We start from the raw sequence: 25,638 nt of genomic DNA, 5'->3' as shown, positions 1-25,638 counted from the left end.
GTCTGTTCCAAGACTTACCGCGTCTGCGTTTGACGGCATGGCGGTTGAACACCGGATCCTGAAGGAAAAGGGTATTCCGGAAGAAGTCATTCCTACGCTTATTAAGGCCAGGAAAGATGTTACGGCAACGCATTATCACCGTATATGGCGAAAATATGTTGCATGGTGCGTGGCCAATAAGGCCCCAACAGGAATTTCAACTAGGTCGATTTCTGCATTTCCTGCAAGCAGGAGTGGATATGGGCCTAAAACTAGGCTCCATTAAAGTACAGATCTCGGCTCTGTCGATTTTCTTTCAAAAAGAACTAGCTTCAGTACCTGAAGTTCAGACTTTTGTAAAAGGAGTGCTGCATATTCAGCCCCCGTTTGTGCCTCCAGTGGCACCTTGGGATCTCAACGTGATGTTGAGTTTCTTAAAATCGCATTGGTTTGAGCCACTTAAAACCGTGGATCTGAAATATCTCACGTGGAAAGTGGTCATGTTATTAGCCTTGGCTTCAGCCAGGCGAGTGTCAGAATTGGCGGCTTTATCATGTAAATGCCCTTATCTGATTTTCCATATGGATAGGGCAGAGTTGAGGACTCGTCCCCAATTTCTCCCTAAGGTGGTGTCAGCGTTTCACCTGAACCAGCCTATTGTGGTGCCGGCGGCTACTAGTGAATTGGAGGACTCCAAGTTGCTAGACGTTGTCAGGGCCCTGAAAATATATGTTTCCAGGACGGCTGGAGTCAGAAAATCTGACTCGCTGTTTATCCTGTATGCACCCAACAAGCTGGGTGCTCCTGCTTCTAAGCAGTCTATTGCTCGCTGGATTTGTAGTACAATTCAGCTTGCACATTCTGTGGCAGGCATACCACAGCCAAAATCTGTAAATGCCCATTCCACAAGGAAGGTGGGCTCATCTTGGGCGGCTGCCCGAGGGGTCTCGGCTTTACAACTTTGCCGAGCAGCTACTTGGTCAGGGGCAAATACGTTTGCAAAATTCTACAAATTTGATACCCTGGCTGAGGAGGACCTGGAGTTCTCTCATTCGGTGCTACAGAGTCATCCGCACTCTCCCGCCCGTTTGGGAGCTTTGGTATAATCCCCATGGTCCTTACGGAGTTCCCAGCATCTACTAGGACGTTAGAGAAAATAAGAATTTACTCACCGGTAATTCTATTTCTCGTAGTCCGTAGTGGATGCTGGGCGCCCATCCCAAGTGCGGATTGTCTGCAATACTTGTAAATAGTTATTGTTAACTAAAGGGTTATTGTTGAGCCATCTGTTGAGAGGCTCAGTTGTTTTCATACTGTCAAACTGGATATAGTATCACGAGTTGTACGGTGTGATTGGTGTGGCTGGTAAGAGTCTTACCCGGGATTCTAAATCCTTCCTTATTATGTCTGCTCGTCCGGGCACGGTGTCCTAACTGAGGCTTGGAGGAGGGTCATAGTGGGAGGAGCCAGTGCACACCAGGTAGTCATAAATCTTTCTAGAGTGCCCAGCCTCCTTCGGAGCCCGCTATTCCCCATGGTCCTTACGGAGTTCCCAGCATCCACTACGGACTACGCGAAATAGAATTACCGGTGAGTAAATTCTTATTTTTTTCCATTCATGTAGTATAACTACAGGTTGAGTCTCCCTTATCCAAAATGCTTGGGACCAGAGGTATTTTGGATATGGGATTTTTCCGTACTTTGGAATAATTGCATACCATAATGAGATATCATGGTGATGGGACCTAAATCTAAGCACAGAATGCATTTATGTTACATATACACCTTATACACACAGCCTGAAGGTAATTTTAGCCAATATTTTTTATAACTTTGTGCATTAAACAAAGTGTGTCTACATTCACACAATTAATTTATGTTTCATATACACCTTATACACACAGCCTGAAGGTCATTTAATACAATATTTTTAATAACTTTGTGTATTAAACAAAGTTTGTGTACATTGAGCCATCAAAAAACAAAGGTTTCACTATCTCACTCAAAAAAGTCTGTATTTCGGAATATTTGGATATGGGATACTCAACCTGTAATACTTTTTCTCTAACGTCCTAGTGGATGCTGGGAACTCCGTAAGGACCATGGGGAATAGCGGGCTCCGAAGGAGGCTGGGCACTCTAGAAAGATCTTAGACTACCTGGTGTGCACTGGCTCCTCCCACTATGACCCTCCTCCAAGCCTCAGTTAGATTTCGTGCCCGGCCGAGGTTGGATGCACACTAGGGGCTCTCCTGAGCTCTTAGAAAGTTATAGTCTTAGAATTTGTTCTTTTCAGTGAGACCTGCTGGCAACAGGCTCACTGCAGCGAGGGACTAAGGGGAGAAGAAGCGAACTCGCCTGCTTGCAGCCGGATTGGGCTTCTTAGGCTACTGGACACCATTAGCTCCAGAGGGATCGACCGCAGGCCCAGCCTTGATGTTCGGTCCCGGAGCCGCGCCGCCGTCCCCCTTACAGAGCCAGAAGCAAGAAGATGGTCCGGAAAATCGGCGGCATGAAGACTCAGTCTTCACCAAGGTAGCGCACAGCACTGCAGCTGTGCGCCATTGCTCCTCTCACACACTTCATACTCCGGTCACTGAGGGTGCAGGGCGCTGGGGGGGGGCGCCCTGAGGCAGCAATAAAAACACCTTGGCTGGCAAAAATACCTCAATATATAGCCCCAGGGGCTATATATGAGGTAAATACCCCTGCCAGAAGTCCATAAAAAACGGGAGAATAGGCCGCGAAAAAGGGGCGGAGCCTATCTCCTCAGCACACTGGCGCCATTTTCCCTCACAGCTCCGTTGGAGGGAAGCTCCCTGGCTCTCCCCTGCAGTCTACAAGGGTTAAAAAAAGAGAGAGGGGGCACTAAATTTAGGCACAGTATACATTATATATATGTAGATATAAAGCTATAGGGGACATAACTCAGTTAGTCCCTGCAGTATATAGCGCTCTGGTGTGTGCTGGCATACTCTCACTCTGTCCCCCCAAAGGGCTTTTGTGGGTCCTGTCCTCGTTTAGAGCATTCCCTGTGTGTCTGCGGTGTCGGTACGGCTGTGTCGACATGTTGAATGATGAGGCTTATATGGTGACGGAACAGAGGCCGATATATGTGATGTCGCCCCCTGTGGGGCCGACACCAGAGTGGATAGAGAGGTAAAAGGTATTAACCGACAGTGTCAACTCCTTACATAAAAGGGTGGATGACGTAACAGCTGTGGGACAGCCGGCTTCGCAGCCCGCGCCTGCCCAGGCGTCTCAAAGGCCATCAGGGGCTCAAAAACGCCCGCTCTCTCAGATGGCAGACACAGATGTCGACACGGAGTCTGACTCCAGTGTCGACAAGGTGGAGACATATACACAATCCAATCCGTGACTTGATCCCGGCAATAAAAAATGTGTTATACATTTCTGACTTTAACCTCTATAAATGGGTTTTAGGTTTGGGGAGAAAAAACAGGCAGTGTTTTGTTCCCCCATCAGATGAATAAATGAAGTGTGTGAAAAGCGTGGGTTCCCCTGTTAAGAAACTGGTAATTTATAAAAAGTTACTGATGGCGTACCCTTTCCCGCCAGGAGGATAAGTTACGCTGGGAGATATCCCCTAGGGTGGATAAGGCGCTCACACGTTTGTCAAAAAAGGTGGCACTGCCGTCTTAGGATACGGCCACTTTAATAGGTACCTGTTGATAAAAAAAACAGGAGGCTATCCTGAAGTCTGTATTTACACACTCAGGTACTAGACTGAGACCTGCAGATAGTGCTGCTGCAGCGTGGTTGGTGACCCTGTCAAACAGGGATAATAGTTGGCAAACATAAAAACATATTAAAGACGTTGTCTTATATATGGGGGATGCACAGAGGGATATTTTGCCGGCTGGCATCCAAAATAAATGTAATGTCCATTCTGTCAGGAGGGTATTAGAGACCTGTCACTGGACAGGTGATGCTGACTTAAAAAGCGCATAGAGAGCCTTATAAGAGTGAGGAATTATTTGGGGATGGTCTCTGGGACCTCGTATCCACAGCAACTGCTGGGAAGAAATAATTTTACCTCAGGTTTCCTCACAGAAAAAGGTACAGTCCTTTCGGCTTCAGAAAAGCAAGCGGGTCAAATGGCGCTTCCTTTCTGTACAGAGACAAGGGTAGAGGGAAAAAGCTGCACCAGTCAGCCTGTTCCCAGAATCAAGATTCTTCCCCCGCCTCCTGTGAGTACACACCATGACGCGGGTGCTCCACAGGTGTAGCCAGGTACGGTGGGGGGCCGCCTCAAAAATTTCAGCAATTAGTGGGCTCGCTCACAGGTGGATCCCTGTTTCTTCCAAGTAGTATTTCAGGGGTACAAGCTGGAATTAGAGATGTCTCCCCCCAGCCGTTTCCTAAAATATGCCTTGCTGACAACTCCCTCAAGCAGGGAGGCTGTGCTAGAGGCAATTAATAAGCGGTATTCCCAGCAGGTAATACTCAAGGTGCCCCTACTTCAACAAGGACGGGGTTACTATTCCACACGGGTTGGGGTACCGAAACCGCATGGTTCGGTGTGACCCATTTTATATTTAAAATCCTTGAACATAAAAAAATTCAAGTTCAAGATGGAATCGCTCAGGGCGGTTATTGCAAGCCTGGACGAGGGGGATTACATGGTATCCCGGGACATCAAGGATGCTTACCTGCATGTCCCCATTTACCATCCTCGCCAGGAGTACCTCAGATTTGTGGTACAGGATTACCATTACCAAGTCCAGACACTGCCGTTTGGACTGTACATGGCACCGAGGGTGTTTTATCAAGGTAATGGCCGAAATGATGATACTCCTTCAAAAAAAGGGAGTTGTAATTATCCCGTAATTGGACAATCTCGTTATAAGGGCGAGGTCCAAGGAGCAGTTGGTAGCCGGGGTAGCACTATTTTGGAAAGTGCTACAACAGCATAGGTGGATTCTAAACAGTCCAAAGTCACAGCTGGTTCCTATGACACGTCTACTGTTCCTGGGGATGGTTCTGGACATAAACCAGAAATAGTGTTTCTCCCGGAGGAGAAAGCCAAGGAGTTGTCATCTCTAGTCAGAGACCTCCTGAAACCAAAATAGGTAGCGGTGCATCATTGCACGCGAGTCCTGGGAAAAATGGTAGCTTCTTACGAAGCAATCCCATTAGGCAGGTTCCATACAAGAACTTTTCAGAGGGACCTGTTGGACAAGTGGTCCGGATCGCATCTTCCGATGCATAGGCTGATAACCCTGTCTCCAAGGACCAGGGTATCTCTACTGTGGTGGCTGCAGAGTGCCCATCTTCAAGAGGGCCGCAGGTTCGGCATACAGGACTAGGTCCTAGTGACCATGGATTCCAGCCTTTGAGGCTGGGGGGCAGTCGCATAGGGAAGAAACTTCCAGGGACTTTGGTCAAGTCAGGTTATTTCCCTACACATAAATATTCTGGATCTGAGGGCCATTTACAATGCCCTGAGGCCAGCAAGGCCTCTGCTTCAAAACCAGCCGGTACTGATCCAATCAGACAACATCACGGCAGTCGCCCATGTAATCAACAGGGCGGCACAAAAAGCAGGATGGCGATGGCAGAAGCCACAAGGATTCTCCGATAGGCGGAAAATCATGTGTTAGCACTGTCAGCAGTGTTCATTCCCGGAGTGGACAACTGGGAAGCAGATCTTCTCAACAGACACGACCTCCACCCGGGAGAATGGGGACTTCCTCCAGAAGTCTTCCAATAGGATTGTACACCATTGGGAAAGGCCACAGGTGGACATGATGGCGTCCCGCCTTAACAAAAAGCTAAAAAAGATATTGCTCCAGGTCAAGGGACCCTCAGGCGATGGCTATGGACGCTCTGGTAACACCGTGGGTGTACCAGTCGGTTTAGGTGTTCTCCCCTCTGCCTCTCATACCAAAGGTACTGAGAATAATAAGAAGGCGAGGAGTAAGAACGATACTCGTGGATGGCCAAGAAGAGCTTGGTACCCAGAACTTCAAGAATTTATATCAGAGGACCAATGGCCTCTGCCACTCAGTCAGGACCTGCGGCAGCAGGGGCCCTGTCTGTTCCAAGACTTACCGCGGCTGCGTTTGACGGCATGGCGGTTGAACGCCGGATCCTGAAGGAAAAGGGTATTCCGGAGGAAGTAATTCCTACGCTTACTAAAGCCAGGAAAGTGGTTACAGCAACTCATTATCAACGCATATGGCGAAAATATGTTGCATGGTGTGAGGCCGAAAGGGCCCCAACAGAGGAATTTCAACTAGGTCGATTTCTGCATTTCCTGCAAGCAGGAGTGACTATGGGCCTTAAATTGGGTTCCATTAAGGTACAGATCTCGGCTCTGTCGATTTTCTTTCAAAAAAGAACTAGCTTCAGTACCTGAAGTTCAGACATTTATAAAAGGAGTGCTGCATAGTCAGCCCCCGTTTGTGCCTCCTGTGGCACCTTGGGATCTCAACGTGGTGTTGAGTTTTCTTAAAATCACTTTGGTTTGAACCACTAAAAACCGTGGATCTGAAATATCTCACATGGAAGGTGGTTATGTTATTGGCCTTGGCTTCTGCCAGGCGAGTATCAGAATTGGCGGCTTTGTCTTGTAAAAGCCCTTATTTGATTTTCCATATGGATAGGGCAGAATTGAGGACTCGTCCCCAGTTTCTCCCTAAGGTGGTGTCAGCGTTTCACCTGAACCAGCCTATTGTGGTGCCTGCGGCTACTAAGGATTTGGAGGACTCCAAGTTGCTAGACGTTGTCAGGGCCCTGAAAATATATGTTTCCAGGACGGCTGGAGTCAGAAAATCTGACTCGCTGTTTATCCTATATGCACCCAACAAGCTGGGTGCTCCTGCTTCTAAGCAGACTATTGCTCGTTGGATTTGTAGTACAATTCAGCTTGCACATACTGTGGCAGGCCTGCCACAGCCAAAATCTGTCAATGCCCATTCCACAAGGAAGGTGGGCTCATCTTGGGCGGCTGCCCGAGGGGTCTCGGCTTTACAACTTTGCCGAGCAGCTACTTGGTCAGGGGCAAACACGTTTGCAAAATTCTATAAATTTGATACCCTGGCTGAGGAGGACCTGGAGTTCTCTCATTCGGTGCTGCAGAGTCATCTGCACTCTCCCGCCCGTTTGGGAGCTTTGGTATAATCCCCATGGTCCTTACGGAGTTCCCAGCATCCACTAGGACGTTAGAGAAAATAAGAATTTACTCACCGGTAATTCTATTTCTCGTAGTCCGTAGTGGATGCTGGGCGCCCATCCCAAGTGCGGTTTATCTGCATTACTTGTACATAGTTATTGTTAACTAAATCGGGTTATTGTTGAGCCATCTGTTGAGAGGCTCTATTGTTTCATACTGTTAACTGTGTTTCATATCACGAGTTGTACGGTGTGATTGGTGTGGCTGGTATGAGTCTTACCCGGGATTCAAAATCCTTCCTTATTGTGTACGCTCGTCCGGGCACAGTACCTAACTGAGGCTTGGAGGAGGGTCATAGTGGGAGGAGCCAGTGCACACCAGGTAGTCTAAGATCTTTCTAGAGTGCCCAGCCTCCTTCGGAGCCCGCTATTCCCCATGGTCCTTACGGAGTTCCCAGCATCCACTACGGACTACGAGAAACAGAATTACCGGTGAGTAAATTCTTATTTTTCCATCAAAATCCCAGGGCCAGACCCGCCTTCAGAACTCGTTTCCACTGCACTTCGACCCGTGTTATTCCCGGGTCGGCCACGTTTACACTGAACCCGGGTCAGCCCTGCAAAACCCTATGGGCTAAAACACACTACCCGGCTTTTTCCGGCCGGGAAAAAGCCGGACGGCTTTTTCCCGTGCCGGCATTGTAGTTAACAGTGTGAGGGCTAGGGTCCCTTCACACTGCACGGCCCCGGCCCGGCTGCCGGGTTGCAGCCGGGTCTCACCACTGGAAGGTCCCGCGTCCGGGCGGCCGCCGGGCCGTCTTTGCAGCCAGTGAACCGTGTGTGTGAAGGGGAGCTTTCACACACAACGGTTTTTTCTGAAGCCGTGTCTGATGCTGCGCATGCGCACAGCATTACACACGGCTCAAAGCCGTCCTGTGTGCGAGACTCTGCCGGTTTCTCCCGGATGGCAAAAAGCCGGACAAAGTTTGTCCGGCTTTTTGCCATCCGGGAGAAACCGGCCAGTGTGTTACAGCCCTACGGATGTCATTAGAAATGGACATTTTCAGGCTCACAAAGATGAGGCCACAAAAGGCAACAAAAGGGAGGGGTGGGGACTGCTCACAGCATTGTAGCAATGATGGGCTGTGGGCTGCAGTTCAGACTGAGGGTCAAGTTATGGGTCAGCGTGTAGTTCAAGCAGTGGCTATACCCCTTTTTAGGCTGCGGTTAGTTCAGGCTGTCTGTGTTCAGTGTCGGCATTTCCAGCGGCTACTGTGATGACTGCATGTGCTGTCTCTGTATGGCACTGACAGATGACATCATCTGCCAGTGCCCCATAATCTCCAAACACAGTCTTTCAGTATTACCTGGGTCAAACTTGCTTGCTTCCTGGGTTGGATTGCCAGGTCACTGGACCCAGGTTATTTTGGGAGCCGTTTCCACTGAGGTCTGACCTGGGTAGATCTGGCAGTAACCCAAGTTATTTGGGCAGTGGAAAAGGGGTTTGTGTGGCAACTGTAGTCCTGCACTACTTTGCCTGGTGATGTGGATTGCATTGCCACCCTACCTACGAGATTTTTTTTTTTGTTCAGATGCAAGCCGTTATTGGGAAGCCGTGTATGGAATAAATGTCAGCTTTTCACAAACATTTCAAACTTCCCAAATATATCTTTATTTTTAAAATGTGTTCCTAGAGTTATCTTTTTAATCTGGATTTATTTTTCTCTGACGTCCTAGTGGATGCTGGGAACTCCGTAAGGACCATGGGGAATAGCGGCTCCGCAGGAGACTGGGCACAAAAGTAAAAGCTTTATGACTAGCTGGTGTGCACTGGCTCCTCCCCCTATGACCCTCCTCCAAGCCTCAGTTAGATTTTTGTGCCCGGCCGAGAAGGGTGCATGCTAGGTAGCTCTCCTGAGCTGCTTAGAGTAAAAGTTTAAATAGGTTTTTTATTTTCAGTGAGACCTGCTGGCAACAGGCTCACTGCATCGTGGGACTAAGGGGAGAAGAAGCGAACTCACCTGCATGCAGAGTGGATTGGGCTTCTTGGCTACTGGACATTAGCTCCAGAGGGACGATCACAGGCTCAGCTTGGATGGGTCCCGGAGCCGCGCCGCCGGCCCCCTTACAGAGCCAGAAGAGCGAAGAGGTCCGGAAAAATCAGCGGCAGAAGACGTTCCTGTCTTCAATAAGGTAGCGCACAGCACTGCAGCTGTGCGCCATTGCTCTCAGCACACTTCACACTCCGGTCACTGAGGGTGCAGGGCGCTGGGGGGGAGCGCCCTGAGACGCAATAAAACACGTTTTAAACCTTACATGGCTAAAGAAATGCATCACATATAGCTCCTGGGCTATATGGATGCATTTAACCCCTGCCAGTTTTCCTAAAAAAAGCGGGAGAAAAGGCCGCCGAAAAGGGGGCGGAGCCTATCTCCTCAGCACACAAGCGCCATTTTCCCTCACAGCTCCGCTGGAAGGACGACTCCCTGACTCTCCCCTGCAGTCCTGCTACAGAATCAGGGTAAAACAAGAGAGGGGGGGCACTAATTGGCAGATAATACAAATACAGCAGCTATAGAAGGGAGAAACACTTATATAAGGTTATCCCTGTATATATATAGCGCTCTGGTGTGTGCTGGCAAACTCTCCCTCTGTCTCCCCAAAGGGCTCGTGGGGTCCTGTCCTCTATCAGAGCATTCCCTGTGTGTGTGCTGTGTGTCGGTACGATTGTGTCGACATGTATGAGGAGGAAAATGATGTGGAGGCGGAGCAATTGCCTGTAATAGTGATGTCACCCCCTAGGGAGTCGACACCTGACTGGATGGTCGTATGGAAGGAATTACGTGACAGTGTCAGCACTTTGCAAAAAACTGTTGACGACATGAGACAGCCGGCAAATCAGTTAGTGCCTGTCCAGGCGTCTCAAACACCGTCAGGGGCTCTAGAGTCTAAAGCGCCCGTTACTTCAGATGGTCGACACAGACCCAGACACGGATACTGACTCCAGCGTCGACGGTGACGAGACAAACGTAATGTCCAGTAGGGCCACACGTTACATGATCACGGCAATGAAGGAGGCTTTGAACATTTCTGATACTACAAGTACCACAAAAAGGGGTATTATGTGGGGTGTGAAAAAACTACCCATAGTTTTTCCTGAATCAGATGAATTAAATGAGGTGTGTGACAAAGCGTGGGTTTCCCCCGATAAAAAACTGCTGATTTCTAATAAATTATTGGCATTATACCCTTTCCCGCCAGAGGTTAGGGCGCGTTGGGAAACACCCCCTAGGGTAGATAAGGCGCTCACACGCTTATCAAAACAAGTGGCGTTGCCGTCTCCTGATACGGCCGCCCTCAAGGAACCAGCTGATAGAAAGCTGGAAAATATCCTAAAGGGTATATACACACATACTGGTGTTATACTACGACCAGCAATCGCCTCAGCCTGGATGTGCAGCGCTGGAGTGGCTTGGTCGGATTCCCTGACTGAAAATATTGATACCCTGGATAGGGACAGTATATTATTGACTATAGAGCATTTAAAGGATGCATTACTATATATGCGAGATGCACAGAGGGATATTTGCACCCTGGCATCAAGAGTAAGTGCGCTGTCCATTTCTGCCAGAAGAAGTTTATGGACACGACAGTGGTCAGGTGATGCGGATTCCAAACGGCATATGGAAGTTTTGCCGTATAAAGGAGAGGAGTTATTTGGGGTCGGTCTATCGGACCTGGTGGCCACGGCGACGGCTGGGAAATCCACCTTTTTACCCCAGGTCACCTCTCAGCAGAAAAAGACACCGTCTTTTCAAACTCAGTCCTTTCGTCCCCATAAGGGAAAGCGGGCAAAAGGCCACTCATTTCTGCCCCGGGGCAGAGGAAGGGGAAAAAGACTGCAGCAGGCAGCCTCTTCCCAGGATCAGAAGCCCTCCCCCGCTTCTGCCATGTCTTCAGCATGACGCTGGGGCTTTACAAGCGGACTCAGGCACGGTGGGGGCCCGTCTCAAAAATTTCAACGCGCAGTGGGCTCACTCGCAAGTGGACCCCTGGATCCTGCAGGTAGTATCACAGGGGTACAAATTGGAATTCGAGACGTCTCCCCCTCGCCGGTTCCTGAAGTCTGCTCTACCAACGTCTCCCTCCGACAGGGAGGCAGTATTGGAAGCTATTCACAAGCTGTATTCCCAGCAGGTGATAATCAAGGTACCCCTCCTACAACAGGGAAAGGGGTATTACTCCACGCTGATTGTGGTACCGAAGCCGGACGGCTCGGTGAGACCGATTTTAAATCTGAAATCATTGAACACTTACATAAAAAGGTTCAAATTCAAGATGGAGTCACTCAGAGCAGTGATAGCGAACCTGGAAGAAGGGGACTATATGGTGTCTCTGGACATCAAAGATGCTTATCTCCATGTCCCAATCTACCCTTCTCACCAAGGGTACCTCAGGTGTGTGGTACAAAACTGTCATTATCAGTTTCAGACGCTGCCGTTTGGATTGTCCACGGCACCACGGGTCTTTACCAAGGTAATGGCCGAAATGATGACTCTTCTTCGAAGAAAAGGCGTCTTAATTATCCCTTACTTGGACGATCTCCTGATAAGGGCAAGGTCCAGGGAACAGTTAGAGGTCGGAGTAGCACTATCTCAGGTAGTGCTACGTCAGCACGGGTGGATTCTAAATATTCCAAAATCGCAGCTGATTCCAACAACACGTCTACTGTTCCTAGGGATGATTCTGGACACAGTCCAGAAAAAGGTGTTTCTCCCAGAGGAGAAGGCCAGGGAGTTATCCGAGCTAGTCAGGAACCTCCTGAAACCAGGACAAGTGTCGGTGCATCAATGCACAAGGGTCCTGGGAAAGATGGTGGCTTCTTACGAAGCGATTCCATTCGGAAGATTCCATGCAAGAACTTTTCAGTGGGATCTGCTGGACAAATGGTCCGGATCGCATCTTCAGATGCATCAGCGGATAACCCTATCTCCAAGGACAAGGGTGTCTCTCCTGGGGTGGTTGCAGAGTGCTCATCTTCTAGAGGGCCGCAGATTCGGCATTCAGGACTGGATTCTGGTGACCACGGATGCCAGCCTGAGAGGCTGGGGAGCAGTCACACAGGGAAAAAATTTCCAGGGCTTGTGGTCAAGCATGGAAACGTCTCTTCACATAAATATCCTGGAACTAAGGGCAATTTACAATGCCCTAAGTCAAGCAAGGCCTCTGCTTCAGGGTCAGTCGGTATTGATCCAATCGGACAACATCACGGCAGTCGCCCACGTAAACAGACAGGGCGGCACAAGAAGCAGGAGGGCAATGGCAGAAGCTGCAAGAATTCTTCGCTGGGCGGAAAATTATGTGACAGCACTGTCAGCGGTGTTCATTCCGGGAGTGGACAACTGGGAAGCAGACTTCCTCAGCAGACACGACCTCCACCCGGGGGAGTGGGGACTTCACCCAGAAGTTTTCCACGTGATTGTAAACCGTTGGGAAAAACCAAAGGTGGACATGATGGCGTCTCGTCTCAACAAGAAACTAGACAGATATTGCGCCAGGTCAAGGGACCCTCAGGCGATAGCGGTGGACGCTCTGGTAACACCGTGGGTGTACCAGTCAGTGTATGTGTTCCCTCCTCTGCCTCTCATACCCAAAGTATTGAGAATCATAAGAAGGAGAGGAGTAAGAACTATACTCGTGGCTCCGGATTGGCCAAGGAGGACTTGGTACCCGGAACTTCAAGAGATGCTCACGGAGGACCCGTGGCCTCTACCTCTAAGAAAGGACCTGCTCCAGCAGGGACCTTGTCTGTTCCAAGACTTACCGCGCCTGCGTTTGACGGCATGGAGGTTGAACGCCGGATCCTGAAGGAAAAAGGCATTCCAGATGAAGTCATCCCTACCCTGATCAAGGCCAGGAAGGATGTAACCGCGAAACATTATCACCGCATTTGGCGAAAATATGTTGCGTGGTGTGAGGCCAAGAAGGCCCCTACAGAGGAATTTCAACTGGGTCGTTTCCTGCATTTCCTGCAAACAGGACTATCTATGGGCCTAAAATTAGGGTCCATTAAGGTTCAAATTTCGGCCCTGTCAATATTCTTCCAAAAAGAACTGGCTTGAGTGCCTGAAGTTCAGACGTTTGTCAAAGGGGTACTGCATATACAGCCTCCTTTTGTGCCTCCAGTGGCACCTTGGGATCTCAATGTAGTGTTGAGTCTCCTAAAGTCACATTGGTTTGAACCACTCACCACTGTGGAATTAAAATATCTCACATGGAAAGTGGTCATGCTGTTAGCCCTGGCTTCAGCCAGGTGTGTCTCAGAATTGGCGGCTTTATCATATAAAAGCCCTTACCTAATTTTTCATTCAGACAGGGCAGAACTGAGGACTCTCCCTCAATTTCTCCCTAAGGTGGTTTCAGCGTTTCACATGAACCAGCCTATTGTGGTGCCTGCGGCTACTAGGGACTTGGAGGACTCCAAGTTGCTGGACGTAGTCAGGGCCCTGAAAATATGTTTCCAGGACGGCTGGAGTCAGAAAATCTGACTCGCTGTTTATCCTGTATGCACCCAACAAGCTGGGTGCTCCTGCTTCTAAGCAGACGATTGCTCGTTGGATTTGTAGTACGATTCAGCTTGCACATTCTGTGGCAGGCCTGCCACAGCCAAAATCTGTAAAAGCCCATTCCACAAGGAAGGTGGGCTCATCTTGGGCGGCTGCCCGAGGGGTCTCGGCTTTACAACTTTGCCGAGCAGCCACTTGGTCAGGGGCAAACACGTTTGCTAAATTTTACAAATTCGATACCCTGGCTGAGGAGGACCTGGAGTTCTCTCATTCGGTGCTGCAGAGTCATCCGCACTCTCCCGCCCGTTTGGGAGCTTTGGTATAATCCCCATGGTCCTTACGGAGTTCCCAGCATCCACTAGGACGTCAGAGAAAATAAGAATTTACTTACCGATTAATTCTATTTCTCATAGTCCGTAGTGGATGCTGGGCGCCCATCCCAAGTGCGGATTGTCTGCAATACTTGTATATAGTTATTGTTACAAAAATCGGGTTGTTTATTGTTGTGAGCCATCTTTTCAGAGGCTCCTACGTTTATCATACTGTTAACTGGGTTCAGATCACAAGTTGTACGGTGTGATTGGTGTGGCTGGTATGAGTCTTACCCGGGATTCAAGATCCTTCCTTATTTTGTACGCTCGTCCGGGCACAGTATCCTAACTGAGGCTTGGAGGAGGGTCATAGGGGGAGGAGCCAGTGCACACCAGCTAGTCATAAAGCTTTTACTTTTGTTCCCAGTCTCCTGCGGAGCCGCTATTCCCCATGGTCCTTTCGGAGTTCCCAGCATCCACTACGGACTATGAGAAATAGAATTATCGGTAAGTAAATTCTTATTATATCAGGCCTGGACAGCCTATCAGCATTCTGTAAGATCATGCTGGGGCTTGTAGTTTCACAGGTCTGATTTACAGCTTCTCTGTAAATTTGAGATTGATAATTGTCACATTATCGTAATGAAAGATGAACATGGAATAACTCCTTAATCTACAATAACAACACCAACCTAGTTTGGTAAAAGTTGATCTTAATGATGTTGTGGGAATATGTGGTAGCTTTCATCACGATTCAGAGCTTTGCTGTATCTTGATAAATCTCTGAAAATGTTGTAAGAATACTCATGTCATTGACTTGCTATAGATAACAAAGTGTGTGTTTTGGAGCTATGTAGCCTAATGTAGATTTTTGTCAGCATATCCCACTTTTTAATATAAACAAATATGAATGAAAGTTCCGCAGTTTCAATAATGATATATATGTGTGTAGCCCCCTTGGCGCTGGGTGAATGGGAGTGTACGTAGAAGCAAGTATATTATGCTATGTATCTGTTAAGCGCCTTGAGTTCCATTGGAGAAAGAGCACTATATAAATAAAATTATTATTATTATTATTATTATTAAGTACACGTGGATAAAAGAGAAACAAACTTTGTAATTGCTTAAAAACGGAACATACAGTTTATGATAAACGTGTAGGACATAAGGTGATGTGCATGCACCCAAATTGATATAAAACAAAAGAATTAGTGTAAAGGCCCACACACACTGAGCGGTTTTGAGCTCAAAGTAGCTCACTTTTGGCATTTTGAGCTACTTTAAGCTCAAACTCGTTCTGTGTGTATGGGCTAGCAAGCGCTGATGCGCGCTCCTGCACCATCGCTTGCCGCCGCCGTCCGCCGGGCTATTTGAACAGCCGAGTGAATCACTTTCTACAGACTCCTACTGTGGAAAGTGCCCCCCCCACCCCCGTGAACATTGCTGGCATAGGGAAAAGGAAAAGTAGCTCAGTGTGTATATACTGAGCTATTTTCCTGCCAGCGATGTCCTCGATCATCGCTTTGCATACACGCTGGGCAAAAACGCCAAGTGTGTATGCACTTTAAGACTAAGACTGGGATTAGCGATATTCCCCACTGGATTTGCTGACCCCCCCCCCCTCGCCTTTAAATAGTTGACTAGTTTAGAATTTTAGCTGCAATATATAATTATACAGTTTATACTGTTCCTTTGTCCAACATAGATTATATGTAACCATAGTTTTCAAAGAGATATATGTTAAATGTGGCAATTATGGCTAGCAGAAAAGTCATTGTTGTATATATTATTTTTGTTTTTATTTCTAGTCAGGGGATCCGATGGCATCCAGTTGATCCAGGGGCCTCCAAAGTTTGCAAACTTTGATTCATTTCCAAGGTATATTATCTTTTTAATAGCTAATGTATTTAAGTTGGTAATTCAATCTACTTTATTTTTACATATTTAATGTTTTTGCATACCATTTACATCCTTAGTACTGAGTATGTATTTAGTAGTTTATTTTATTGACTATAGAGTGAGTGCCCCCAAAACCAAGAACACCGTTCTCTTCCCCTTGCTTTGTTTATCTTGGGATACATGTAACCCTATTCATATACTAGGATTTTATCCTACACCAGACTTATAAATTAAAGGCAACGTGTATAATAACCAACCCATTGTGTATAAATCCGAAATGGAATAACAATAATATGAGGTTGGAGGTGCTCCAGGAATTAAGAAATATTACCAAATGTTAGGCCTGGGCCAAAACAAAAAGAAAATTCCTTGTTTGGAGCACTCTTTTATGGTTGGTTCGTTGATATGATGAAGTAATATTAAAATGTAACTTTTAGAGGGGTATCCTATTAGCCATGGTAGATTTTTCCTGATGTTTCACCAAATTTTTTTTTTTACAGGCTATCCTATTAGAACGCCTGTAAAAAAATAAATAAAAAAAAAATGCCCTGTTTCTTGAAAACACACAGGTTCAGTGAAACCTGTCTGTTTTCGTGAGAAACAGCCCCGTTTTCACTTGAAAATAGGCTGTTAAAAAAATCCCTGTTGACCACGGACAACCTGCAGTGTCCCATGCCCACTGCAGCAGGCTGGGACTGCAGGCATGGCGCCGCGACCTGGAAGCTGTCATTCGGTGTGGTGACCCCCGGCGGGGAAGCCGGGCCAGCGCCGTGACCCGCATCCCCTTCCCCTTTCCCCCACCCCCGGCAGCGGTCACATGACTGGGGAGTGGCCATGTGACTGGAGGAGCAGCGCTGCATCGGAAGCTGTCAGCAGCCGGCACCCGGTGCAGCAACATATAATGGCTTATCGGGGCTAATAGGATAGCGACCGTCGGGACAATTAGCCCCAGTAAATTACCGGGGCTAATTGGATATCCTCCCTTCTCATACGTCCTAGAGGATGCTGGGGTCACTTCAAGAACCATGGGGTATGGACGGGATCTGCAGGAGACATGGGCACTTTAAGACTTTCAAAGGGGTGTGAACTGGCTCCTCCCTCTATGCCCCTCCTCCAGACTCCAGTTTAGAATCTGTGCACAGGCAAACTGGTTGCACTCTGAGGAGCTCTACTGAGTTTCTCTGAAAAGACTTTATATTAGGTTTTGTTGTGTTCAGGGAGAACTGCTGGCAACAGTCTCCCTGCTTCGTGGGACTTAGGGGAGAGAAGTCAGACCTACTTCTGTGAGTTTAAAGGCTCTGCTTCTTTGGCTGCAGGGCACCATTAGCTCCTGAAGGTCTGATCGCTAGGTACGCCTAGATGCTCGTTCCCAGAGCCCGCCGTCACCCCCCTTGCAGAGCCAGAAGACAGGTGAGTAGAAGAAGATCAGAAGACTTCAGTGACGGCTTTGAGGTACCGCACAGCGATTGCACGCTGCGCGCCATGTTCCCACTACACAGCGGCACTACAGGGTGCAGGGGGGGCACCCTGGGCAGTGTATCTAGCCTCAATAACTACCTGGCAAGAGCGGACTAAGTGCCAGGGCACTGTCCGGACCCCTGCCAGTATACATTTTTTTTTTAAAAGAGCGGGTCTGAAGCGCGCCATTACGGGGGCGGAGCTTAGCCCTCACAGAACACAGCCCAGCGCCATTTTCTCTACACAAGGCTGCAGAGACGCTGGTCCTTCCTCACACTACTGTACAAGTAACAGGGTGCAAAACGGGGGGGTGGGGCACAGTTATTTTGGTGCATTATATGCAACTTCTAAAAGCGCTGCTGGTCTGGGACATTTTCTGTGGTGTTTTCAGACCGGGATTGGGCGCTGGGGTTTGAGCTGGCAATAACTCACTCTGTGTGTCTCTGACAGGCTTTACTGTGGGTCTGTCCCCTATAGGCCCAGTGTGTCTGCGTGTGTTGGGTGCACGTGTGTTGGCATGTCTGAGGCGGAGTGCTCTTCCCAGGAGGAGACTATGTTAGGGACACTAACGGCTGCGGGAGTGACCCTGTTGGCACCGCCGACACCTGATCGGGTAAATGTGTTGAGTGCTTTAAATGCTAATGTGGCTCTGATAAATAAGAGATTGGATAAATCTGAGTCTCAGAACCAGGCATGGAAGAAATCCGTAGAGGATGTGTTTCAAGTCCAGACCCCCTCAGACACAAACGTGGAGAAAATCCATGGAGGACGCCTTATTCCAGGTACAGGCCCCCTCAGGGTCACAAAAGCGTTCATTTACCAAAATAGCTGATACGGATACCGACACGGACACTGACTCAAGTGTCGACTAGTGATGCCAGATTAGATCCAAAACTGGCAAAGAGCATTCAGTACATGATTGTGGCAATAAAAGACGTATTACATATGACTGAGGACCCTACTGTACCTGATACTAGGGTCTGTATGTATAAAGGAAAGAAACCTGAGGTAACGTTTCCTCCCTCTCATGAACTGAACACTCTGTGAAAAGGTTTGGGAAAATCCTGACAAAAGGTTTCAGATTCCCAAAAGGATTCCAGTGGCGTATCAGTTTCCCTCTGGGGATAGGGAAAAATGGGAGTCACCCTCCATTGTGGACAAAACTCTATCTCGGCTGTCCAAAAAGGTGGCTCTTCCGTCCCCTGACACGGCAGCCCTAAAGGATCCTGCGGATTGTAGGCAGGAAAATACATTGAAATCCATGTTTCTCTTACGTCCTAGAGGATGCTGGGGACTCCGTAAGGACCATGGGGTATAGACGGCTCTGCAGGAGACATGGGCACTTTATGACTTTAGAATGGGTGTGCACTGGCTCCTCCCTCTATGCCCCTCCTCCGGACCTCAGTTAGATCCTGTGCCCAGTGGAGACTGGATGCACTGCAGGGGAGCTCTACTGAGTTTCTCTGAAAAGACTTTTGTTAGGTGTTTTATTTTCAGGGAGCACTGCTGGCAACAGGCTCCCTGCATCGTGGGACTGAGGGGAGAGAAGCAGACCTACTTAAATGATAGGATCTGCTTCTTAGGCTACTGGACACCATTAGCTCCAGAGGGTCGGAACGCAGGTCTCGCCCTCGCTGTACGTCCCGGAGCCGTGCTGCCGTCCTCCTCACAGAGCCGGAAGATAGAAGCCGGGTGAGTATTAGAAGAAAGAAGACTTCAAAGGCGGCAGAAGACTTCAGATCTTCAATGAGGTACACGCGCAGCGGTAACGCTGCGTGCCATTGCTCCCAACACACACACACAGAAGGCACTGTACGGGTGCAGGGCGCGTGGGGGGGCGCCCTGGGCAGCAATTATTACCTCAAAAACAGCACTGGCACAGATCTCAGATACTGCGGAGGCAGTATAGTATAAAATCCCCGCCAGTATAAAGAAATTGAGCGGGACCGAAGCCCGCCGTCGGCGGGCGGGGCCTGGTCCTCCAGCACTAACCAGCGCCATTTTCTCCACAGCATGCTGCAGGGAAGTGCTCCCGGAATCTCCCCTGCTGAACAATAACAGGGGGCAAAAACGAGGGAGAGGGGGGGGGGGGCACATTTGTTTGGTGCAGATTGTACATGTATTTGTATTTATATATATATATATATATATATATATATATATATATATATATATGTATATATATATATATATAATATATATATATATATATATATATTTAGTGAGATGAGTGGGTTCGGATCCTCGGGATCCGAACCCGCCCGAACTTCCCCTTTTTCTCTAACGTCCTAGTGGATGCTGGGGACTCCGAAAGGACCATGGGGAATAGCGGCTCCGCAGGAGACTGGGCACAAAGTAAAAGCTTTAGGACTAGCTGGTGTGCACTGGCTCCTCCCCCCATGACCCTCCTCCAAGCCTCAGTTAAGATTTTGTGCCCGAACGAGAAGGGTGCAATCTAGGTGGCTCTCCTGAGCTGCTTAGAGTAAAAGTTTAAATAGGTTTTTTTATTTTCAGTGAGACCTGCTGGCAACAGGCTCACTGCATCGAGGGACTAAGGGGAGAAGAAGCGAACTCACCTGCGTGCAGAGTGGATTGGGCTTCTTAGGCTACTGGACATTAGCTCCAGAGGGACGATCACAGGCCCAGCCATGGATGGGTCCCGGAGCCGCGCCGCCGGCCCCCTTACAGAGCCAGAAGAGTGAAGAGGTCCGGAAAATTGGCGGCAGAAGACGTCCTGTCTTCAATAAGGTAGCGCACAGCACCGCAGCTGTGCGCCATTGCTCTCAGCACACTTCACACTCCGGTCACTGAGGGTGCAGGGCGCTGGGGGGGGGCGCCCTGGGACGCAATGAAAATACCTTAAATGGCTAAAAACATCACATATAGCTCCTGGGCTATATGGATGTATTTAACCCCTGCCAGTTTTCCACAAAAAAGCGGGAGAAAGGCCGCCGAGAAGGGGGCGGAGCCTATCTCCTCAGCACACAAGCGCCATTTTTTCCTCACAGCTCCGTTGGAGGAAGGCTCCCTGACTCTCCCCTGCAGTCCTGCACTACAGAAACAGGGTAAAACAAGAGAGGGGGGGGCACTAAATTGGCATATTAATATATACAGCAGCTATATTAGGGAAAAACACTTATATAAGGTTATCCCTGTATATATATATATATATAGCGCTCTGGTGTGTGCTGGCAAACTCTCCCTCTGTCTCCCCAAAGGGCTAGTGGGGTCCTGTCCTCTATCAGAGCATTCCCTGTGTGTGTGCTGTGTGTCGGTACGCTGTGTCGACATGTATGAGGAGGAAAATGGTGTGGAGGCGGAGCAATTGCCTGTGTTAGTGATGTCACCCCCTAGGGAGTCGACACCTGACTGGATGGTCTTATGGAAAGAATTACGTGATAGTGTCGGCACTTTACAAAAGACTGTTGACGACATGAGACAGCCGGCAAATCAGTTAATACCTGTACGGGCGTCTCAAACACCGTCAGGGGCTATAAAACGCCCGTTACCTCAGGTCGATACAGACACTGACACGGACACTGACTCCAGTGTCGACGGTGAGGAAACAAACGTATTTTCCAGTAGGGCCACACGTTACATGATCACGGCAATGAAGGAGGTTTTGAACATTTCTGATACTACAAGTACCACAAAAAGGGTATTATGTGGGGTGTGAAAAAACTACCCGTAGTTTTTCCTGAATCAGATGAATTAAATGAGGTGTGTGATGAAGCGTGGGTTTCCCCCGATAAAAAACTGCTAATTTCTAAAAAATTATTGGCATTATACCCTTTCCCGCCAGAGGTTAGGGCGCGTTGGGAAACACCCCCTAGCGTAGATAAGGCGCTCACACGCTTATCAAAACAAGATACGGCCGCCCTCAAGGAACCAGCTGATAGGAAGCTGGAAAATATCCTAAAAAGTATATACACACATACTGGTATTATACTGCGACCAGCAATCGCCTCAGCCTGGATGTGCAGTGCTGGGGTGGCTTGGTCGGATTCCCTGACTGAAAATATTGATACCCTGGACAGGGACAATATATTATTGACTATAGAGCATTTAAAGGATGCATTTCTATATATGCGAGATGCACAGAGGGATATTTGCACTCTGGCATCAAGAGTAAGTGCGATGTCCATTTCTGCCAGAAGAGGATTATGGACGCGACAGTGGTCAGGGGATGCGGATTCCAAACGGCATATGGAAGTATTGCCGTATAAAGGGGAGGAGTTATTTGGGGTCGGTCTATCGGACCTGGTGGCCACGGCAACGGCTGGAAAATCCACCTTTTTACCCCAAGTCACCTCGCAGCAGAAAAAGATACCGTCTTTTCAGGCTCAGTCCTTTCGTCCCCAAAAGGGCAAGCGGGCAAAAGGCCACTCATATCTGCCCCGGGGCAGAGGAAGGGGAAAAAGACTGCAGCAGACAGCCTCTTCCCACGAACAGAAGCCCTCCCCCGCTTCTGCCAAGTCCTCAGCATGACGCTGGGGCCTTACAAGCGGACTCAGGCACGGTGGGGGCCCGTCTCAAGAATTTCAGCGCGCAGTGGGCTCACTCGCAAGTGGACCCCTGGATCCTGCAGGTAGTATTTCAGGGGTACAAATTGGAATTCGAGACGTCTCCCCCTCGCCGGTTCCTGAAGTCTGCTTTACCAACGTCTCCCCCCGACAGGGAGGCGGTATTGGAAGCCATTCACAAGCTGTATTCCCAGCAGGTGATAATCAAGGTACCCCTCCTACAACAGGGAAAGGGGTATTATTCCACGCTGTTTGTGGTACCGAAGCCGGACGGCTCGGTGAGACCCATTTTAAATCTGAAATCCTTGAACACTTACATAAAAAGGTTCAAGTTCAAGATGGAGTCACTCAGAGCAGTGATAGCGAACCTGGAAGAAGGGGACTATATGGTGTCTCTGGACATCAAGGATGCTTACCTCCATGTCCCAATTTGCCCTTCTCACCAAGGGTACCTCAGGTTTGTGGTACAGAACTGTCACTATCAGTTTCAGACGCTGCCGTTTGGATTGTCCACGGCACCCCGGATCTTTACCAAGGTAATGGCCGAAATGATGATTCTTCTTCGAAGAAAAGGCGTCTTAATTATCCCTTACTTGGACGATCTCCTGATAAGGGCAAGGTCCAGAGAACAGTTAGAGGTCGGAGTAGCACTATCTCAAGTAGTACTACGACAGCACGGATGGATTCTAAATATTCCAAAATCGCAGCTGATTCCGACGACGCGTCTGCTGTTCCTAGGGATGATTCTGGACACAGTACAGAAAAAGGTGTTTCTCCCGGAGGAGAAAGCCAAGGAGTTATCCGACCTAGTCAGGAACCTCCTAAGACCAGGCCAAGTGTCAGTACATCAATGCACAAGGGTCCTGGGAAAGATGGTGGCTTCTTACGAAGCGATTCCATTCGGCAGATTCCACGCAAGAACTTTTTCAGTGGGATCTGCTGGACAAATGGTCCGGATCGCATCTTCAAATGCATCAGCGGATAACCCTGTCTCCAAGGACAAGGGTGTCTCTCCTGTGGTGGTTACAGAGTGCTCATCTCCTAGAGGGCCGCAGATTCGGCATTCAGGATTGGGTCCTGGTGACCACGGATGCCAGCCTGAGAGGCTGGGGAGCAGTCACACAGGGAAGAAATTTCCAGGGCTTGTGGTCAAGCATGGAAACGTCACTTCACATAAATATCCTGGAACTAAGGGCCATTTACAATGCCCTAAGTCAGGCAAGACCTCTACTTCAGGGTCAGCCGGTGTTGATCCAGTCGGACAACATCACGGCAGTCGCCCACGTAAACAGACAGGGCGGCACAAGAAGCAGGAGGGCAATGATGGAAGTGGCAAGGATTCTTCGCTGGGCGGAGAATCATGTGATAGCACTGTCAGCAGTGTTCATTCCGGGAGTGGACAACTGGGAAGCAGACTTCCTCAGCAGACACGATCTTCACCCGGGGGAGTGGGGACTTCACCCAGAAGTCTTCCACATGATTGTGAACCGTTGGGAAAAACCAAAGGTGGACATGATGGCGTCCCGCCTCAACAATAAACTGGACAGATATTGCGCCAGGTCAAGGGACCCTCAGGCAATAGCTGTGGACGCTCTGGTAACACCGTGCGTGTACCAGTCAGTGTATGTGTTCCCTCCTCTTCCTCTCATACCAAAAGTACTGAGAATCATAAGAAGGAGAGGAGTAAAGACTATACTCGTGGCTTCGGATTGGCCAAGAAGGACTTGGTACCCGGAAATTCAAGAGATGCTCACGGAAGACCCGTGGCCTCTACCTCTAAGAAAGGACCTGCTCCAGCAGGGACCATGTCTGTTCCAAGACTTACCGCGGCTACGTTTGACGGCATGGCGGTTGAACGCCGGATCCTGAAGGAAAAAGGCATTCCGGATGAAGTCATCCCTACCCTGATCAAAGCCAGGAAGGATGTAACCATACAACATTATCACCGTATTTGGCGTAAATATGTTGCGTGGTGCGAGGCCAGGAAGGCCTCTACAGAGGAATTTCAACTGGGTCGTTTCCTGCATTTCCTGCAAACAGGACTGTCTATGGGCCTCAAATTAGGGTCCATTAAGGTTCAAATTTCGGCCCTGTCAATATTCTTCCAAAAAGAACTGGCTTCTGTTCCTGAAGTTCAGACGTTTGTCAAGGGAGTACTGCATATACAGCCTCCTTTTGTGCCTCCAGTGGCACCTTGGGATCTCAATGTAGTTTTGGGATTCCTAAAATCACATTGGTTTGAACCACTCACCACTGTGGACTTAAAATATCTCACATGGAAAGTGGTAATGCTGTTAGCCCTGGCTTCAGCCAGGCGTGTCTCAGAATTGGCGGCTTTATCCTATAAAAGCCCTTACCTAATTTTTCATACGGACAGGGCAGAATTGAGGACTCGTCCTCAATTTCTCCCTAAGGTGGTTTCAGCATTTCACTTAAACCAGCCTATTGTGGTGCCTGCGGCTACTAGGGACTTGGAGGATTCCAAGTTGCTGGACGTAGTCAGGGCCCTGAAAATATATGTTTCCAGGACGGCTGGAGTCAGAAAATCTGATTCGCTGTTTATCCTGTATGCACCCAACAAGCTGGGTGCTCCTGCTTCTAAGCAGACGATTGCTCGTTGGATTTGTAGTACAATTCAGCTTGCACATTCTGTGGCAGGCCTGCCACAGCCAAAATCTGTAAAAGCCCATTCCACACGGAAAGTGGGCTCATCTTGGGCGGCTGCCCGAGGGGTCTCGGCTTTACAACTTTGCCGAGCAGCTACTTGGTCAGGGGCAAACACGTTTGCTAAATTCTACAAATTTGATACCCTGGCTGAGGAGGACCTGGAGTTCTCTCATTCGGTGCTGCAGAGTCATCCGCACTCTCCCGCCCGTTTGGGAGCTTTGGTATAATCCCCATGGTCCTTTCGGAGTCCCCAGCAACCACTAGGACGTTAGAGAAAATAAGAATTTACTTACCGATAATTCTATTTCTCATAGTCCGTAGTGGATGCTGGGCGCCCATCCCAAGTGCGGATTGTCTGCATTACTTGTACATAGTTATTGTTACAAAAATCGGGTTATTGTTGTTGTGTGCCATCTTTTCAGAGGCTCCTTCTGTTATCATGCTGTTAACTGGGTTCAGATCACAAGTTGTACGGTGTGATTGGTGTGGCTGGTATGAGTCTTACCCGGGATTCAAAATCCTTCCTTATTGTGTACGCTCGTCCGGGCACAGTATCCTAACTGAGGCTTGGAGGAGGGTCATGGGGGGAGGAGCCAGTGCACACCAGCTAGTCCTAAAGCTTTTACTTTGTGCCCAGTCTCCTGCGGAGCCGCTATTCCCCATGGTCCTTTCGGAGTCCCCAGCATCCACTACGGACTATGAGAAATAGAATTATCGGTAAGTAAATTCTTATTTTTTTCACGGGTCCGAGCGACTCTGATCCTCCCGCCTTGCTCGGTTAACCCGAGCGCGCCCGAACGTCATCACCCCGCTGTCGGATTCTCGCGAGATTCGGATTCTATATAAGGAGCCGCGCGTCGCCGCCATTTTTCACTCGTGCATTGGATATGATAGTGAGAGGATGTGGCTGGCGTCCTCTCATTTTGTTTCAGGGGGCTGCAAATATCTTTATTCTGGGGACCAGCAGTATTATAGGAGGAGTACAGTGCAGAGTTTTGCTGACCAGTGACCACCAGTATTATACGTTCTCTGCCTGAAAAACGCTCCATATCTGTGCTCAGTGTGCTGCATATATCTGTGCTCACACTGCTTTATTGTG

At 48.8% G+C, this 25,638-nt stretch overlaps 1 protein-coding gene across 1 annotated transcript in view; it reads left to right on the top strand.

The window, feature by feature from the left end:
• Positions 1–25,638, top strand: part of EIF2A (eukaryotic translation initiation factor 2A) — a 163,992-nt gene that overhangs the window by 8,641 nt on the left and 129,713 nt on the right. The window contains exon 2 of the mRNA XM_063916042.1: positions 15,801–15,870. Within this exon, the coding sequence (XP_063772112.1) occupies positions 15,801–15,870 (70 nt within the window). The remainder of the gene's footprint in view (positions 1–15,800; positions 15,871–25,638) is intronic.

This window comes from Pseudophryne corroboree, chromosome 4 (genome assembly GCF_028390025.1).
Source record: "Pseudophryne corroboree isolate aPseCor3 chromosome 4, aPseCor3.hap2, whole genome shotgun sequence".
In the NCBI taxonomy this organism is placed as follows: Eukaryota; Metazoa; Chordata; class Amphibia; order Anura; family Myobatrachidae; genus Pseudophryne; species Pseudophryne corroboree.
This window is presented reverse-complemented; position numbering and strand designations above follow the sequence as displayed.